Below are 20,884 nucleotides of genomic sequence, written 5' to 3'. Positions count from 1 at the left end.
CCATCACCAGTAGTGATGTTTCATGAAAGTAAACTCATCTCACTTCAACTACAACACAGCATGTTGCTTTGCAATCACATACCTAACATGTGACTCTGTCCATAACATTTACAATGTCAAATACCTCAGATGAAATCACTAAATAGGGCAAACCCAAATTGTGAGGCTCATAAAATTACATACCATGTCAGCAAAACATCTATCAAAAGTGTTTACAAATGTTTAGATAGAGTTTCTGGACCCACTTATCTTACTCATTGACACATTGACAACAAAGTTATGTCCAGCAATAGGGGCCTACTTGTCACACAGGATACACCCACAGACAACCACAGGGAGCATACCAACACCTCACTACAATGGACACTCATCATGTGCATAAATGTCACATACTATTTCACTATTCATGCTGAGTAGAAACCTCTACATGTCAACATCAAAATACCTACATCACTACTGTTAGAAATGGAGTCTTGGTTGGCAGTCAGGTTACCCCCTGTCCAAGCAAGGACCCTCACTCTAGTCAGGGTAAGTCACATACAATCCAAATTATCCTGTGCCCACCCTCTGGTAGCTTGGCACTGAGCAGTCAGGCTTAACTTAGAAGGCAATGTGTAAAGTATTTGTGCAATAGATCATACATAACACAATATAGCACCACAAAAAATACACCACACAGTGTTTAGAAAAATATAAAATATTTATCTGGATATTTGCAGGTCAAAACGATGAAAGATGCAATATGAATTTGTAGAGATATCACTGAAAAGTGATATAAAGTGTCTTAAGTCTTTAAAAAGCAAACAAAGTCTCTTTCAAGCACAAAGTACCTGGTTTGGAGTGTAAAATCTCTGCAGAGGGCTGCAGAGGAGGAGATGCATGGAAAAATGGTGTGTCCGTCGGTACTATGTCTTCCTAAGAGACCCTTTACCTGTAGCACTTACCACATTGTCACAGTTGAGATACTTAGACATCATACACTTAACTGGCAGAGGCATGTACATGTGTGCAGTCAGTACATACCCCATAGTGGCTGTTGTGCTGCCCTCAAATGCCCATTCACCTCAGAGTAGGCAGCCAATAAAATGTGGGCCATTGGGGGGTCAAGATCCAAAGGGAACCCCTCCCTCGTTGGGAGGACATCCCATCTGGACCTCTGCAGTCGTCCAGGCCCAGTGTCTTAGGTCCTCCCACTGCTTCGTACAGTAGGTGCTCCTCCAGCTGTGGACCCCCAGGGTCCGCACTTGTTTGGTGATGGCACGCCAGATTCCCTTTTTTTGATGGGCATTTGACCTGCATGAATGACACAGACCAAAGGAAAAAGTTATGTCCATATGCACCATACCAACACAAGTTGACAGAAGACTTCAAGTACAACAAGTAGGCAAATATTCCCATCCTTTCAGTTCACACTCAAGCATAATTTAATATTTGCAGGCAGCAAAATCTTTACTACGTAACATTTCAGGCACACCGTCATACACCCTCACCTATGCCACATTGGTATACCATTGGACTCACCTGCTCCTCTGGTGCACCATATAGTCCTTCATACAGAGGTAGGACCTCCTCCACAAGCTTGTCCAGCTCTTCTGGGGTGAAGAATGGGGCCCGATCTCCTGCAGGATGTGGCATGATAGCTCCCAGAGGCAGTACACCGGAGCTCAGGTAGTGGAGGTTTTGCTGGCAGCAGTGTCTGGAGTCAAGTAGGCAATACTGCAGAAGATGACAGTCACATCTGCCACGTAGAGGACTGTCACCGTCCGTGACATCACCATTGGCCATTTAGTCCACTAAAGGCAGCCATGTGTTCCAACGGCAAATTCCACCGGGGTTGTGACCGCCCACCGCCATGACAACATCCGCCAGTGGAGTTAGGTCACTTCCACATGCCAGTATAGTAGGTCAGGTGGCTGCCATTTTGAGTACATTTCATGTATGAAAACGTTTTGAAATATGCATCATGTACAATACCCTATATTGTGCTAAATATCAGTATGTACTGCCTTCAGGTTTAGTAGTCTATTTGTGCTTGTGAGTAGTTAAAGCTGTGTAACAGAGGGATTTGTGGTGATAGAAATATATACCTTTCTCAATACCATATGTGCATCGTTAATGTAGAATAGGTGCTACAAAATGTGTTTCACATTTAAACTCGGTTGGACTATCAAACACTGACAGTCACAGTTAAATATGCAGGTATAATACATTAGATAATTCAGGGAATGTGCACCAATGGGAGTCTTAGAGGATGCTTTGCAATATGCTGTAGTATAGATGTCAAATGTTGCAACTAACCCTGACTGCAGATATGTGTGACCTGTACATGGAAATATTAATTATGTGTGCATTGTTCATGTCACATACAATATTTGTAAGTATCCACATAGTTACCTTGGCATGAGGAGAGGAAGACAACCTCCAGTGTACCCCTCATTAGCAGACCTGTACACAATGGAGGAGAGACATACAATACAGACATTTCGCCTGAATAGGCATACAGTAATGCTCTTTGTGATCAGTTGGAGCCAGATCTGATGCCTGCCATTTGCAATCCCTATAGCATACCTCCCATCGTTCAAGTCATGTCAGTGCTACACTTCCTGGCCACGGGCTCCTTTCAGAATACAGTGGCTCTAACTGCAGGGATGTCTCTGCCCATATTCAATCTGGGTTTGAAGGATATACTTGTGCATTGTTGAAACACCTGGACAGCTACATCAGGTTTCACCAGCGTGCAGACTTGACCTATGTGAATGTAGAGTTCTATTCTACTGGACAAATTCCACATGTGGTTGGAGTCATAGATGGCACCAGTTAGCCTTGTCTGCTTCCATCCCAGGAAGGCAGAACATCTCAGTTTCTAACCTATGACGTGTTTCTCAGGTTTGGGAAAAAGGATGACTGGGTCACTGTGGGGAAAAAAAGGGATAATTTACACCTTTAGGGATGGTCCATACACCACATCAGGTCACCAGAGGCCTTTGGCCCAGCTCTGCTGGAAGAGCACAATCCACCCTGCCTAGAGATTCTCCTCTGCTTTGCAGGAATAGCTGTACAATGGATGCAGTGATGGCACAAATGATTGCCAAGCAGGTGTCATGAGTTATTGGTTTGCTCAGCATTCATTTTTTGATTTTCTGAAGCAAACTTCTAAAGCAGAAGGTTGTTTCAGACAAAACATTTCTTGTTATTGTTACCCAGGTCAGCCATGTGGTAGTCCCAGTATAAATAGGGCAGGGGGACGGCAGTTATGTCTTGTCTATCTGTGGAAGACGGGTCACCAGGCTTGGGGATTCTGATGGTGGAGTCAGCTGAGGCTCAGCTGGCAGAAGCACACTGGTACCACTACCTCTACAAGTGTAGGGAACTCCAAAGTCGACATAGGCTGGCACATGCTGGTATCTGCTACCCTCTGGTCACCAACACAGACGTAACAATTCATCGAAAGAGATGCTCTTGAAAATACAATCACATCTGCTAAGAATATATAGAAACATATATGTACTGGTGTTTGCACAGATGAAGATATAGAGTGATACGACAACTTACCTCGGCAGATGAGACATTAGACCATAATTCTAAAGGAGGTTCCTTCTGAATTTTACAGGGTACTTACCTCAAAATGTAGCATTACTACATGAAACATCATGGGCTGATTTTATTCAGTGCAAACACTGTTCAACATTTGTGCTGGTCTAGACAGCCCCATTGGCATTTCTATATCTTGCAATGCTGACAACTACACCCGATAATGCTGCTGTGCTCCTGGGACTGCAATTCCCTAAATAGTTCTAAATTAATCTGGAAAATTATTTATCCATTGGTTTCGCCAATGGATTTATATTTATAGTCGAAAATAATGAAGTGGAAAGGAATTGGTGAGGAGGAAGATGGGCACATACAGAGATTTAGGCCTGTAATAATTCCAATGATTTTCTTAATCCAGAATGAACGTTACAAGGTCTCAATAGTATTGGACATTAGATAATACATGTTTGGGGAAACACATATGCAAGTTTCACTCAATATGCAGAGTTCTATAGGTTTTCCCCTGTATTCCACCCAGAGTATTCACCGGCCTACAGCAGATGGAATTTCTGGGTTTGGGGAGCACCACAACCCTGAATTCCAACAGGGCTATCAGAATTCTCAGGCCCCTTGTAATAAGGGCATTTCAGCATAACAATTCATGGGCGTGGACAGAAGTCCAGATTGGAACGTAATACACCATAGCCCTGAACTGTAGATAAATATTTGGTGGGACTAGTGGTTTTATAACCTATTAACAGAGCATCTCTAAAAGCATTCCTTTTTTAGGATGAGGTGGTATTTTGGTTTGCCTAAAGTTACTTCCTTTCAGTGGAGCGACTACCACTACGTTTTATGTGAGATCTAGTCATTTTCTACTTTTTTTTATTTTTTTTTTACATTCAGTCTCCATGTCCATAAATAATAGTCATGTGGTGCGCTTTGTTGGGTTAAAATAAGCCAGAAGATAATACATTACAGCCGGGTATATTTAAAGGGCGGTAGAGATCAATGCAGGGTGTAAACAGAAACATAGAGCACTGTTACTAGCAAACTAACCAGACAAGGATGATGCTTGTTAGAAATGGGGTCTTTGGTTGGCAGTCAGGTTCCCCCCTGTTCAAGCAAGGACCCTCACTTTAGTCAGGGGGTAAAGAGAATCACCCTCAGCTAACCCCCGCTACTCCCCTTGATAGCTTGACACAAGCAGTCAGGCTTAACTTCAGAGTGCTAGGTGTAAAGTATTTGTGCCAACAATTAAAACACTACAAGATGACACAACACAGGTTTGGAAAAATAGGAAATATTTATCAAAACAAAACAAGACCAAAATGCCAAAAATCGCCATACACAAGTCAAGTTATTAATTAAAAAGCAAAAAGAGTCTTAAATCCTTTGGTAAACAGATAAAACAGATGAAAAGTACCTGGGTCAAGATAAAATAACACGCACTGGCGAGTGTGCATCGAAAAAGGTAAGCAGTTTGTCGATTTCTCACCCGCAAGTGAGCTCGTGCGTTGTTTCTCCTTCTCCTGCAGACAGGAGGTAAGCTCAGGACAAGCCCTAGGAGAGTTCTTCGTAAGCAGGAATGCACAACAAAGTCCAGTCTTTGTTCCCTTTCACCAGGCAGAAGCAGCAACTGCAGGATAGCTCTACAAAGAACAGTCACAGGCAGGGCAGCTCTGATTCCTCAGCTCTTCAGCTCTTCTCCAGGCAGAGGTTCCTCTTGATTTCCAGAAGTGATCTAAAGTCTGTGATTTTGGGTTCCCTTATTATACCCATTTTGCCCTTTGAAGTAGGCTTACTTCAAAGAAACGTCTCTCTTGTTCGTGAAATGCTGCCTTGCCCAGGCCAGGTCCCAGACAAACACAAGGGGGTTGAAGACTACATTGTGTGGGGGCAGGCACATCCCTTTCAGGTGTGAGTGACCACTCCTCCCCTACCTCCTAGCACAGATGGCTCATCAGGATATACAGGCTACACCCCAGCTCCCTTTGTGTCACTGTCTAGAGAGAGGTGCAAACAGCCTAACTGTCAAACTGACCCAGACAGGGAATCCACAAACAGGCAGAGTCACAGAATGGTTTAAGCAAGAAAATGCTCACTTTCTAAAAGTGGCATTTTCAAACACACAATCTTAAAATCAACTTTACTAAAATATGTATCTTTAAATTGTGAGCTCAGAGACCCCAAACTCCACATCTATCCGCTCCCAAAGAGAATCTATGCTTTAATCATATTTAAAGGCAGCCCACATGTTATCCTACGAGAGGGATAGGCCTTGCAACAGTGAAAAACTAATTTGGCAGTGTTTCACTGTTAGGACATATAAAACAAATGAGTATATGTCCTACTTTTATCATACACTACACCCTGCCCAGGGGGCTACCTAGGGCCTACCTTAGAGGTGTCTTACATGTAAGAAAAGGGAAGATTTAGGCCCGGCAAGTGGGTACACTTGCCAAGTCAATTGACAGTTTATAACTGCACACACTGACACTGCAGTGGCTGGTCTGAGCCATGTTTACAGAGCTACTATTGTGGGTGCACACCCAGTGCTGCAGGCCCACTAGTAACATTTGATTTACAGGCCATGGGCACCTCTAGTGCACTGTACTAGGGACTTACCAGTAAATCAAATATGCCAATCATGGATGAACCAATTACATACACATTTTGTATAGGAGCATGTGCATTTTAGCACTTGAGTCCAGCACACATCAACAACCTGGGAAACAGAGGCAAAAAGTTAGGGGAGACCACGCCAAGGATGCCAAGTCTAACAATGCTGTACTGCTTTTCAACCTTTTTTAGCTAACAAACTCAGAACTAGTTCTACAAGCTACGGTGCTTTCATACAAAGTAGTTTGGTAACCTGCTTCAAAACATACAAAAACCCAAATAGGGTAGGAGGGGTGCATGTTTGACGTATAACATATTTGTGCTTAAGAGCAAGAAAAGTATGCACACATGCATGTCATTGCAGGTATACAAATATTTAAAACATGGCCACTGCAGGTTTTACAAAATAATTGTGTTTCTTAAATAAAACAAAAAATGCACAACCTGTGGCTGGCAAAGGTGCACCTTGTACAAGCCCTTCTGCGCCCATACGGGTCTGACCAGGGCTAGCGCCAGCCACCAGAATTAAGTTCAAGAATAGTATACTCATCAGCAGAACTATGAGACTTGAGCATCACAAATGAGAGTATATGCAACCCTATTTTGAAGTAAGGGGATTGAAGGACAAGGTTGATGCTCGGGCCAAGTTAATGCTGCTTTGATTATTGTTTGCTCCTTAGACAGGGCCCGCTTTAGGGCAGTGCAATCGGTGCAGCTGCACTGGGTGGTGACCTAGATTGGGGGGCGCTGGCCTCAGGGGGGTGCAGTGTTTAGCAATAACTTATGAAACTTGTGATTTAAAAGCACCTGCTGAAACGTTCCTTGTGCTTCCAGCCTCCAGGAAACATTTAAAATGTCAAGATACCTCTTGTGAATAATGTTTGTCCTAGGGAGAGAGATATGAGTTTTGTCTATCTTAAGCTTTGACTCATAAAGTAGTGCAGAGTGTTAATATGCCTGCTGTAAAGAACATAACCATATTCTATGTAGATAGGTGAGTGGATTAGAAAAGCCAGCCTTTGCCAGCACTGTAAAATAAATTATTGTATGTGAAAGGGGTGCTATGGAGAGATGAGGGGCACATTTGCCAGGTGATTGTGATTGAATCCAAGGAGGTGGTCATGGTGTGGGAGGGGACGCCAAAAAAGACTGTTGCATAGGGCACCACCAGCGCTAAAGTTAGCCCTGTCCTTAGACAAGCAGGTGCTTGATATTTCTAACCTCTTAAAGGACTCCCAGTTAGACATCCTCTTCATGACCCAAACATAAATGAAAGATAACTCTTGCCTTGACCTATAGCTTGCGATTCCTGAAAACTACACTTGCGACCATGCGAATAGGATAGGCAAACATGGTGGGGGACTAGCTATAGTATTTAATAAAGGTTTCAAATGCCTTACATTTGAGCTAGAGGATATGAAAGATGCAGACGTTTTAGGATTCTGCACATTCCCCTCTCCCCAATGCTCATTCTTGGGGGTTCTATTCTATCTCCCTCCCACCCCAGGGCTATGCAGTTGATTGTATTAATTCACTGGCCCAGGCATTAGCACCCAAGATAATTAACTATGCCAATGTCATGGTGGTAGGTGATATTAATATTCTGGTGGGCAATACGGAGGTCCCCTTGGTGAAGTGCTTTATAGAAACATTAGCAACAGTACCTATGCACAGAGCTGGTCATGCTACTGATGTGGTATTGACCAATATTCCAGTCTGGTTGGATACCCGGAGGCAAGGTGTCTGGTCTGATCATTTTTCAATTTCCTTCTCTTAGCCCTTACCTTCACCTAAGGAGAATAAATTAGACTATCAGGTCTCCGCCATTTAGGGCTCTTATAAAGTAGTGATTTTTGCTCTCCAAGAGACTTTAAAAAAAATTTGACCTGTACTTACAGGGGATGTCGCTTCTGATGACATCTCAATAAACTAATAGCTCCCTTATGCAGCCGAGGTGGTGGCATCAGAATTAACTACCCGGAAGAGTGGACAATCGTCTTTGTTGGAAATGGACTATTGGAAAGGGTAGGTAAGTACCTACACTTAGCAATAGGCCACTAACCTCCACTTAGGTCCAGTGAGGTCTTAATAAATTAAACCCAGCTCAACCCTTGATAGCTTGGCAACGAGCAACAAGGCTTAACGTAGGAGACATATGTGTAAAGCATTTAAAATCACAAAACAGTAAATAAGTAAATCACAAACACAATAAAAATCCAACACCAATTTATAACAATAGATTATATTTTTATTTTTAAAGTGACAACCAAACAAATAAAATCAGATAAGGGGAATCAGAGATAAGAATTAATGCTTTTTAGCACTTAGAAACAAATAGCGCCAATCTGGTGATTTGGTCGCACCTTAACCGGGGCAAAGTCAAAGTTTAAGGCCGACTGCGATGGAGCCCTGCTCAGCTACAGCTTGCGGGAGGCCTCAGTCAAAAGTTTACCTTTGGACTTAGTCGTTTTCTTGAAGATTTTCTTCAGCGGGACCAAGTTGCCAGTCCAATCTGACCTCCTGGAACTCTTCCTCGGATACGCGTCGCAGTAGCCCTCATTGGAGATTTTTACCTTTAGACATAGTCGTTTTTACGAGATGAAAATCCTTCGACCGGGGCAAACCTGAATCTTGATCCGATGTCCCTGGAGTCCTCTTTGGATACACTGGTTGGGAAGTCCCTGTCAACTTCCTACGTTTGGACTTAGTCACTTTTTTGGAGATTTTCTTCACCAGGATGAACCTGCAAGTCAGGCTGGGTCGCAGTTGAGGCAAGCCAGCTAGAGCTGCTGCGGTGGGTCGGTCCCTTTATGGAGCTTTTTTTTCAAAAGTTCTCCAAACTTCTGGATCTTCTTCCATATGTTCCTTTAAGGTTCTTTTGAGGTCCACAGCTCACCTCAAGGTTTTCCCAAGCTCTGAGAGGCTCCTTGAGGGGTGCGGACTACAACTCCCAGAATGCACCTGGCACACACTCCTTTTTGGCCACTGGACAGTGTTTAGCTGGTCAGTTTCTTCAGGAGTTGGTGCATGGGACTCTCGTTAGCAGTTTTTCACCTTTAGCAAACAGGGAGTCCTCCTTCAACCAGTTGAAGCCAGGCAAAGTCTTTCTTGTGGTGAAGCCCAAGTGTGCAGCCGGTAAAGTCCTCCAGAGTGCAGTGTCCAGGTGCAGGTCAGGGATCCAGCAGGGAAGTCCTTCTTCTTCTGTGGTTCTTCCTTGTTGGAATCTGGTAGGGATCTGAGGTATGGTTACAGGTCTGCCAGTTTTATCCTTGCTCCTGTGTTAAAAACAGGGGGGTCCTGGTTCTCCAATCAGGAGCAGGGTCCTTTCTCCTGTGATGACCACTTTCTGGGAAGTGTGGCAAAATCAATCCCAGGGAGCAACATTCCTCAAAAATCCATCATGGCTGAAAGTGATTTTGGAGGTTACATCTCGCTGAGCCCACCCACTAGTGTGGCTAAAAACCTTAAACACACCTTTCTCCTGCCCTCTCCTAATATAATCATGGGGGCACCTAATTGTCTGGGTTTGCAGGATGTGAGGGAGGTGCTGGGTTGCTCCAAATGTCCTTCCCTCCCTTTTGAAGACCAGTTTGGCAGCCCTTCCTCCTTCCTGCCTCTCCATCTGCTGAGGGAAGATCTCCTCCCCCAGGAACATCTCTTTGTGTTGAGCCAGGCCACTTCACACCTCATCAAGGCAGCCTGGCCAGGCTGCCAGAGGCTGGCCAATCAGAGCAAAGCAGTATAAACACTGCAGGGCTGAAGTTGGCAACTTTTCAGGTGAAGTTTAAAACTCTTTACCTGAACAAGTTATATTAAGTCCAACAACTGGAAGTTGTGGGAGTTGTTATAACAATTAATTTGATGCCAAAGTTGATGTATCTTTTACTTAAGGGGACTTTTAAAATTAAAATAAAGTCTCCCCGTTCTAGTCTATGGGGGCCATTCACTACAATGAGGGAAAAACGAATGTGGCTGTTTTACCTCACCAGGGCTTATAAAACTATTGTTATAAGGTCCCTGCTTATAGTTACATGGCTCCCAGCCCATGGGCACATAGGGCATACCTTAGGGGTGACAAATGTAAAAATAAGGTAGTTTAAGACTTTGGAACTACTTTTAATTCCAAAGTCGAATTTGCATGTAACTTTACTTTAAAACCAGCCAGCAAGTCAGGCCTGCCTTTAAAATGACACTGGGCACCTCCGCAGTGCACCTATGGGGGCACCACCTATGCTGGGGTCCCTAAACCTATACATGCCCTACCACATACTAAGGACTTATAGGTAGGTCGACTTAGCCAATTATAATTAGCCTAATTTGCATACTGATTTTATACAGAGCACAGGCCCTGGGGCTGGTTAGCAGTACCCAGGGCCCCATCAGTCAGGAAAACACCTGCAAAAAGTGAAAATGGGGCAAAAAGTCAGGGGGCCTCTGCAATCAGCCCTGTTTTCCGACACACATGAACTTGCCTTAAAAAGGAATGCCTGTAAAAACTACAAAGATCCGTAAGACGACATTATGTAGAGTAAAAAAATCCCCTAATACTTACAATACGAACTTAAAGCTTGCACACAGCACTTTTTACTTCTAAAGCATTAAGGAAGCAAATAATAGCTGTAAGAAGATTTGTAAGGTTGTATCAAAATTCACTGACTTTAAGATGATGGCCCCTTATTGTGATATTAACCTGGACATATGTGCAATACTGAGTGATTTTTTTTACAACAACATCACGAGGATCCAGTCAAATTTACTGAGGCTGAACACCACTTAGCCTATGAAATTAGCAGAGAGTCCAGTGTTGCCTACTGCAAATAGGAAAACACAACATCAGAGGCACCATTGCATACAGACGACCAGGAGCACACCCCAGGTTCTCGGACGCCATCCCTGACTTCAGCTCCCTTGACTCTAAGCACTACATCTTCCTTGGGGATCTTAACTTCCACCTCGACAACCTTGTTGACACCAGCACAACCTCCTGAAAAGCATGAGCAACATCGGCCTCAAACAACTTGTCACCAATCACACCCACATTGCAGGACACATGCTTGACCTTATTTTTACATCCAGCGACAGAGTCAAGGACAACCACATCTTGCAGCTAACCTGGTCTTACCACTACAGCATCCATTTCACAATCACAAGATCCACCAACACTGGCACCACACCTCCCAGCTCCATTCACAGAAACTGAAAAAACATAGCAGAAAACCAGTGGAACAACGCCCTCAACCCTACCATCCAGACACAACATCCCACCAAGAACAGGCTGCAAACTTCTCACAGTGGATCATGGAATACGCCAACACAATTACCCTCACCAAGTCAGCAAAACCTAACGTACCTGCCAGAAGAGGCAGCTGGTTCACTACAGAGCTGAAATCCACCAAACCTAACTGCCCACGACTAGAAAGGAAGTGGCACACTAGCAGAAATACAGATGACCACACCACCTTCATTAGAGCATTCAACCAATACCACCACCTCCCAAAAGAAACAAAGAGAGCTCTAGCAGACTGCATAGAAGCCAGCACAAAACATAGCAAGGAGCAAGGAGCTCTTCACCATCACAATGGAATTCTCCAACCCCATAGCCATTGGGAACTACATCACCCCCTCCCAAGAACTGTGTGACATCCTTGAGTACTTCTTCTGCTACAAGATCTCAGACATCTATGAGAACTTTGAACCCCAACCTCCCACCACTGACAGCATCAACCTGCTCACACTCACAAACACAACCCTGAACATATGATCACCCACTGGGACCCTCTCACCACCCAAGTCACAATATCCATCATGTAGTCTGTTCACTAGGGAACACCCATGGACCCATGTCTCCACCATATCTTAAACCTCAGGTGCAGGATACTTGGCAACAAGCTCAAGAAATTCCCGAATGTCTCCATTTACCACAGCCTCCTTCCCTGAGGACTGGAAACACTCTCAAATGAGAAGACTTCTGAAGAAACTATCCGCTGACCCAGCGGAACCAAGGAAGTATCAGCCCATCTCTGCTCCCCTTTTCAGTAAAGTTCTTCAATAAGACAAACCATCAGCAACTGACAAAACACCTGGAACACTACAACCTCCTGGACTCCTCCCAGATTCCAACCAACCACAGCACTGAGACAGCTCTGATCGCAGCCAACAATTACATCAGGGATCTCCTTGACGGCAGAAAGAGAGCAGCCCTCATACTCCTTCCTGTACCTGTCAGCAGCCTTCGGCACTGTCTCCCACCACATCTTGATCAATAGCCTCCACCAAATCGGAATCCAGGGAGACACCATCAAATGGATCACCTAAAACATCACCGGAAGAACCCAGAGAATCCATCTCCCACTGTTCATCTCAGAAAACAAGGTGATAATCAGCGGCATCTCCGAAGGATCATCCCTAGACCAAATCCTCAGCAACACGTACATGACCCCCCGGCCAACACCATCATATCTCATGGACTCAACATTATCTGACACCCAGCTCATCACACTGTGAGAAAGTAGCCTCTTTCTAGCCCTGTTACCCCCACTTTTGGCCTGTTTGTGAGTGTATGTCAGGGTGTTTTCACTGTCTCACTGGGATCCTGCCAGCCAGGGCCCAGTGCTCATAGTGAAAACCCTATGTTTTCAGTATGTTTGTTATGTGTCACTGGGACCCTGCTAGCGAGGACCCCAGTGCTCATAAGTTTGTGACCTATATGTATGTGTTCCCTGTGTGGTGCCTAACTGTCTCACTGAGGCTCTGCTAACCAGAACCTCAGTGGTTATGCTCTCTCTGTACAAATTGTCACTAACAGGCTAATGACCAATTTCACCAATTCACATTGGCATACTGGAACACCCTTATAATTCCCTAGTATATGGTACTGAGATACCCAGGGTATTGGGGTTCCAGGAGATCCCTATGGGCTGCAGCATTTCTTTTGCCACCCATAGGGAGCTCTGACAATTCTTACACAGGCCTGCCACTGCAGACAGAGTGAAATAACATCCACGTTATTTCACAGCCATTTACCACTGCACTTAAGTAACTTATAAGTCACCTATATGTCTAACCTTTACCTGGTAAAGGTTAGGTGCAAAGTTACTTAGTGTGTGGGCACCCTGGCACTAGCCAAGGTGCCCCCACATAGTTCAGGGCAAATTCCCCGGACTTTGTGAGTGCGGGGACACCATTACACGCGTGCACTACACATAGGTCAATACCTATGTGTAGCTTCACAATGGTAACTCCGAATATGGCCATGTAACATGTCTAGGATCATGGAATTGTCCCCTCTATGCCATCCTGGCATTGTTGGCACAATCCCATGATCCCACGGGTCTGTAGCACAGACCCGGGTACTGCCAAACAGCCTTTTCAGGGGTTTCACTGCAGCTGCTGCTGCTGCCAACCCCCTCAGACAGGTTTCTGCCCTCCTGGGGTCCAGCCAGGCTTGGCCCAGGATGGCAGAACAAAGGACTTCCTCAGATAGAGGGTGTTACACCCTCTCCCTTTGGAAAAAGGTGTTAAGGCAGGGGAGGAGTAGCCTCCCCCAGCCTCTGGAAATGCTTTCATGGGCACAGATGGTGCCCATTTCTGCATAAGCCAGTCTACACCGGTTCAGGGACCCCTCAGCCCTGCTCTGGTGCGAAACTGGACAAAGGAAAGGGGAGTGACCACTCCCCTGACCTGTACCTCCCCTGGGAGGTGCCCAGAGCTCCTCCAGTGTGCTCCAGACCTCTGCCATCTAGGAAACAGAGGTGCTGCTGGCACACTGGACTGCTCTGAGTGGCCAGGGCCAGCAGGTGATGTCAGAGACTCCTTCTGATAGGCTCCTTCAGGTGTTGCTAGCCTATCTTCTCTCCTAAGTAGCCAAACCCTCTTTTCTGGCTATTTAGGGTCTCTGCTTTGGGGATTTCCTTAGATAACGAATGCAAGAGCTCATCAGAGTTCCTCTGCATCTCTCTCTTCACCTTCTGCCAAGGAATCGACTGCTGACCGCGCTGGAAGCCTGCAAAACTGCAACAAAGTAGCGAAGACGACTACTGCAACTCTGTAACGCTGATCCTGCCGCCTTCTCGACTGTTTTACTGGTGGTGCATGCTGTGGGGGTAGTCTGCCTCCTCTCTGTACTAGAAGCTCCGAAGAAATCTCTCGTGGGTCAACGGAATCTTCCCCCTGCTACCGCAGGCACCAAAGAACTGCATCACCGGACCCCTGGGTCTCCTCTCAGCATGACGAGCGAGGTCCCTTGAATCCAGCAACTCTGTCCAAGTGACTCCCACAGTCCAGTGACTCTTCAGTCCAAGTTTGGTGGAGGTAAGTCCTTGCCTCCCCACGCCAGACTGCATTGCTGGGAACCGCGTCTTTTGCAGCTACTCCGGCCTTTGTGCACTTCCGGCGGAAATCCTTTGTGAACAGCCAAGCCTGGGTCCACGGCACTCTAACCTGCATTGCATGACCTCCTGAGTTGTCCTCCGGCGGCGTGGGACTCCTTTGTGCAACTTCGGGTGAGCACCGTTTCACTCCTCTTTGTAGTGCCTGTTCTGGCACTTCTGCAGGTGCTGCTTTCTTCTGAGAGGGCTCTTTGTCTTGCTGGGCGCCCCTTCTGTCCCCTGACACAATTGGCGACATCCTGGTCCCTCCTGGGCCACAGCAGCATCCAAAAACCCTAACCGCATGACTTGTAGCTAGCAAGGCTTGCTTGTGGTCTTTCTTCAAGAAAACACTTCTGTACGACTCTCCACGGCATGGGGCATCCATCCTCCAAAGGGGAAGTTTCTAGCCCTTGTTGTTACTGCAGAATCCTCAGCTTCTACTGTCCAGTAGCAGCTTCTTTGCACCCACAGCTGGCATTTCCTGGGCATCTGCCCACTCTCGACTTGATCGTGACTTTTGGACTTGGTCCCCTTGGTCCACAGGTACTCCAGTCTGGAAATCCATCATTGTTGCATTGCTGGTGTTGGTCTTTCCTGCAGAATTCCCCTATCACGACTTCTGTGCTCTTTGGGGAACTTTAGTGCACTTTGCACTCACTTTTCAGGGTTTTGGGGTGGGCTATTTTTCTAACCCTAACTGTTTTCTTACAGTCCCAGCGACCCTCTACAAGGTCACATAGGTTTGGGGTCCATTCGTGGTTCACATTCCACTTTTGGAGTATATGGTTTGTGTTGCCCCTATCCCTATGTGTCCCCATTGCATCCTATTGTAACTATACATTGTTTGCACTGTTTTCTAATACTATACTGCATATTTTTGGTATTGTGTACATATATCTTGTGTATATTTGCTATCCTCATACTGAGGGTACTCACTGAGATACTTTGGCATATTGTCATAAAAATAAAGTACCTTTATCTTTAGTATATCTGTGTATTGTGTTTTCTTATGATATTGTGCATATGACACTAGTGGTACTGTAGGAGCTTTACTCGTCTCCTAGTTCAGCCTAAGCTGCTCTGCTAAGGTACCATTATCTATCAGCCTAAGCTGCTAGACACCCTATACACTAATAAGGGATACCTGGGCCTGGTGCAAGGTGTAAGTACCCCTTGGTACTCACTACAAGCCAGTCCAGCCTCCTACACACACTCACTGTCAGAAGACCCCCTCCTTCGCCAGAGACAACTTCAACAGTTTGTTGAAATTCACCAAATGGATGAAGGACAACTGTCTCAAGCTTAACACGACAAGAGGTAAGTCCTCATCTTTGGGAACAACACCTAACCATGGAATGACACTTGGTGGCCTACCAGCTCAGCCCTTCTCCTGCCCCAACAGACCATGCCAGCAACCTCAGCAGAAACAGGTACACGCAGTCTCATCCGCCTGCTTCCACACCCCACACAAGCTCCATAAGATCTTCAGGTGGCTCCCAATCAACACCAGAAGGACTGTTACTCATTCCCTCATCAACAGCAGGCTAGTCTATTGGCACACTCTACGTAGGAGTCACCACACACCTCCTGAAGAGACTACAGAGAATACAAAACTTAGCAGCAAGACTCAACCTCCGCAGACAAATCCACATCACTCTACACCTCAAGAAGCTATATTGGCTCCCGATACACAGGAGATGCCAGTTCAAGATGTTGACTGATGCACACAAAACCCTGCACAACGAAGAACCATCATACATCAACAAATGAATGACCTTCCACCAACCAAATAGATACCTGCAATCTGCCTCCCCCTTCCTAGCAAACAACCCCTGTATCCACTGAGCCAGCAGCAGAGGACACTTCTTCTCGCACCTGGAGGCCAAATCCTGGAACAGACTCCCCCTGCACCTTAGGAACACATCATCGCTCCAGGAATTTGTGAAATACTCAAGACCTGGCTGATCAAATGAACAGACCACCATGAGGAAGCTAGTGTCTCTAGCGCTTTGAGACCCCCATGGGTGATTTGCCACGCTTTATACATCCTGATTGATTCATTCATTCATTCATTTATTCTGTCGTTTAATTGAAGTAATTCTATCAAAATGGAGGTCAACAAAAAAACAAAAGCAGTGCTTTTTCACACTATTAAGCATTTTGTCTTGTTTTACACTGAGGCATTAAGTGGTGAGCAAGTCAACAATCTATAGGTTGTGATTCAGTACTCATTAAGTAAGATTAGGGGCCAGATGTAGCAAACACTTTGCGACTCGCAAACGGCGAAAATAGCCGTTTGCGAGTCAAAAATGCGTGTTTGCTATGTAGAAATGCATTTTGCGAGTCGGAACCGACTCGCAGAATGCATTTCCGAGTCGCAAATAGGAAGGGGTGTTCCCTTCCTATTTGCGAGTCGTAGTGGTATGTAATTCCGTTTGCAACCACGTACGCGGTCGCAAATGGAGTCGCAGTTACCATCCACTTGAAGTGGATGGTAACCCACTCGTAAACGGGAAGGGGTCCCCATGGGACCCCTTCCCCTTTGTGACTGGACCCAAAATTATTTTTTCAGAGCAGGCAGTGGTTCAAGGGACCACTACCTGCCCTGAAAAAATCCGAAACAAAAGGTTTCGGTGTTTTTTCTAAGTGCAGCTCGTTTTCCTTTAAGGAAAACGGGCTACACTTGGAAAAATAAATACTGCTTTATTGAAAAGCAGTCACGGACATGGAGGTCTGCTGTTCCCAGCAGGCCTCCATCCCTGTGAGTGCCCTGAGTCGCTATGGGGTCGCAAATTGCGACCCACCTCATTAATATTAATGAGGTGGGTCTTTGCGACCCCATAGCGACTTGCAGAAGGTGTCTGAGACACCTTTCTGCATAGCAAATTGCGACTTGCAATTTGCGAGTCGCACGGACTCGCAAATTGCAAGTCGCAATTTGCTTCTTTCCTACATCTGGCCCTAGATTCCTTATTTGGTGATGCCCTCATTTAAATTCTGGTGGCTCTGTCATATGAGTCTGTATTTGGATGTTCCCCATCTGCACACTTTTCATCATGCTGCACACACCTCAGCTTCAACATATTCCGTTTATAACTGCACAATTCTAGTTTAGATAAAAATGTAGTACTGTAAAACGGATTCGGTACAAGAAGCATTCATGTTCAATAAACAGCTTAGAAGTGGTAAATGATAAGTTCATGAATCGATGAAAAACAATTTAAGATTAGTGCTTACAGGGCATGGGTGACGTAAGGGGATGCCTCATTTCACATGATCACCCTGTTTTTTCTACTCTGTAAGTGTAGTGATCCCTGCCGAACAGGCCTCAATGGCAGTTCTCTGACTCTTAAAAAAATGTATCTAACTGGCTCACCCACAATTGGTATGATAACTTACTTATACTGGAGGTACCGAGGGCCTATAAGTTAAAGTGTCTCTCATGGACTGAAGCTCTTTTTGTGCCACCACAAGTGTAGCAAAGCAAAGTATGACTCCCAGCTTGCCATTGTCACCTGGCAGACAGGTTTTCAACTGCTAACTCGACTTTACCATTTAAATTAATGGCAATGGCCAAACCTTTCTTTTTTATATTTATATGTTACCCTAAGGCATGCCTACTGAGCACAATAGGGTGAATAATATTAAAAAGATGGACATGTATTTTTGTAACCTGACACATCTTGACATAAAAAATCCCACACTGTTGTTTTACTCTGGAATAACAGGTAGCCATATTGATGAGTGCAGGTTTACATGCCCATCAACTCGACAGTGATAACTTCTGAATCGAATTACTAAATATGATAGTTCAAAGAATCAAAAGAATCATTGAAATACACCTGGCTTTTTGCCCAAGTCGCATTTAATGTAACTTTTGCACAAATGCCAAATTTACTAAGTGGCCACTTTGTTGCCCAAAACTTTCCAGTGAGCATTTAGGGTTGCACATAAGCTGCTTTCTTTGAGAAAGACTTTTTCCTTCCCAGAGAAAGGTGTGAACAGCTCTCAGGAATTAACACAATGGGCCTTTCAAGGGAAGAAGTGTGACCTCCTTTAGGCAGGATGCCCAAACCGGGTGTGAGTCCAAAAGGTGAGCTTCAATGATGAGGCTATCTGTGAATGTCAAATGGTAGTCACACTCGAGAGAAGGTGCTCTTTTATTTAGCTGGCACCCCGAACAGGGAGGAATAAGCAGTTATCAGCCCACTTTTTTCATGAGCGTGTATCCCCCAGGTAGCCACAACTATGGTATGGGCTAGGGAGCACTACACGCCAAGAGGAGTCTTCTGCCATGTAGGAAGTGGGTAGAATGTTGCATTCTGGGATAGCCAGGTGTCACACTTTGCTGGAAGTTGTCACTATGTAGATGGTGACATGATAGCGCATTGGCTGGTAGTCACCGTATTCCCCAAGGGCACAAAATGGGCATAAAAGTGGCACTCCTGGCACCCATACCTCAGATCATTCTGTACTGGTAAGAGGAATGAAGAAGGACTGCCTGCTATTCCTTCAAACCAGCAAAAAGAGGCCGTACCAAAGACTCGACTGCACCTGCTGCACCTTGGGCTAGTAAAGAAAGGATTGTGCCTGTGAAGTTCTGATCAAGGAAAAGTCATCCCGATCCCCAGACCAAGAAGATCACTCCAAGAGACAGTTGACTGACTCCCTTCCAGGGCCATAAAAAGTAAAGAAGCTTGCATTGAAGCGTTGGCAGCCATGAAAATATATCGCCAATGAGTGCTGAATTGCAGCTGGGTGACCAAGTCCCAACCTCAAAAGTTACACCAAAGACCTGGAAGTGTTGTTGGAGTGCAGTTTGTTCACCTAGCAAGGAGGTTACTGCCAGTTAAAGGGAGTCACTAGTTTCACAGTAATCAGTGACCAGACCAGCAGACAAGTGGCAGAGGATTTTTGGGTGAACATCACCCAGGCTTCGTGGTACATTGACTCCTGAGGCAAAGTTGCCCCTCCATGTTCATGGACCAAGGGGTGACCAAATGAAGAACCCCAACACTGGCTCAGCGTTGTTGAGCATCTTCAGCATCCTGCATCAGGACCACTCAATTAATTCCTATCACAGTAGGCCCAAAGATTGTAGAACTGGACTGTAGACTGCTTTACTATAAGGTAACTGTTGAACTGAACCATATTATCCCCACTGACTGGCTCTCTGTTGTATTTTGTTCAAAAAAGAATGCCCATATAGCTTTTTTCAAGTAACTTGTTGTAGCTAACCCTAAACCACAAGCTGCAGTAGATTAAAATGATTTGTTACACCAGGTAAAAACCAGTGGTTTATTGTTTCTTTAAACAATCACAGCTCCAGAACCATCTGGTGGATTTTTGTCATTGAGGTGTCTATTCAAAGATACAAATAAGAACTAATTTTATAAATTAGGGTTGAATTTTTATTGTGTTACATATTTTCCTATCTGTCTTGGTACTTCATAATGCTTTACACTTATTCCTTTGATAAACCCTGACTGCTCTAAGCTGCAGCTACCAAGGACTAGACCCGATACCGAATTGTGTCTTTATTACACAGAAAGGTCGCACAACCACACTCTATAATAAATACCTTTACTCATGGTTGAAGTTTGGATTTTCTGTTAAGTAAGCACTTAAAACATTCTAACGATTGTTTTACATGTTTGTGGATTGACTGCAGTGAAAACAGATTTTCAATCTGTTTTTGAAACATGTAAGTCTAAATACAAATAAACAGCATATTGAACAATGACTACCAAAATACTAAATTTTGAGAGCTTTAGATGAGCTATGCAGGCGTCATTGACACTTGTGCACTTATTTGAAAATTGTGACCTATGAGTTTTCAATGTAATCATTAAAAATCAGGGCATCACGAGGGTCAGGTGATTGCATTACAAATTTGTGAAATATATAACTAGCTGGATATAAGTGTGAACATTAATATTGTTTCAAGTATCACCACCCTACATCCCCTTTGTGTGAGAAACGATATGATATATGATGCTATTGTAATGTATGTTTGTGCACTTCACAGAGAGTAAACAATCTGCTTTCTTTCTGTTACAGGAGTCAACACAAAGATGCTTAGCACTTACTGTTATAAGTACAGGAGACATGACAAACCAGCAAGCTCTCCACCACAGCCAGAAGATCCAGTGCTTCTTTCCAATCATCATTTCTATATCTTTAATGAATCTATTTGCACCTGTAAAAACAATAATGAAGGTTATTGTTTTCAGGATGTAAGTGTATTTGTAGCTTTTATTGATGGAATAAAAAATGTACATTGGCGAATACTGCTATTACAATTACCTTAGAGATATGTAAGACAGCAATTGAAAATTTCACCAAAAATTATAGGCCCTCAT

The 20,884-nt window shown here is 44.7% G+C and overlaps 1 protein-coding gene across 1 annotated transcript in view; it reads right to left on the bottom strand.

Moving 5' to 3' along the window:
* Positions 1 to 20,884, bottom strand: part of LOC138259657 (sodium- and chloride-dependent neutral and basic amino acid transporter B(0+)-like) — a 558,437-nt gene that overhangs the window by 46,396 nt on the left and 491,157 nt on the right. The window contains 1 exon segment of the mRNA XM_069207527.1: positions 20,612 to 20,721. Within this exon segment, the coding sequence (XP_069063628.1) occupies positions 20,612 to 20,721 (110 nt within the window).

The sequence above is a fragment of the Pleurodeles waltl genome, chromosome 2_1 (assembly GCF_031143425.1).
Source record: "Pleurodeles waltl isolate 20211129_DDA chromosome 2_1, aPleWal1.hap1.20221129, whole genome shotgun sequence".
Taxonomy (NCBI): Eukaryota; Metazoa; Chordata; class Amphibia; order Caudata; family Salamandridae; genus Pleurodeles; species Pleurodeles waltl.
Note: the sequence above shows the minus strand (reverse complement) of the source record. Positions and strands in the feature narration are given on the sequence as shown.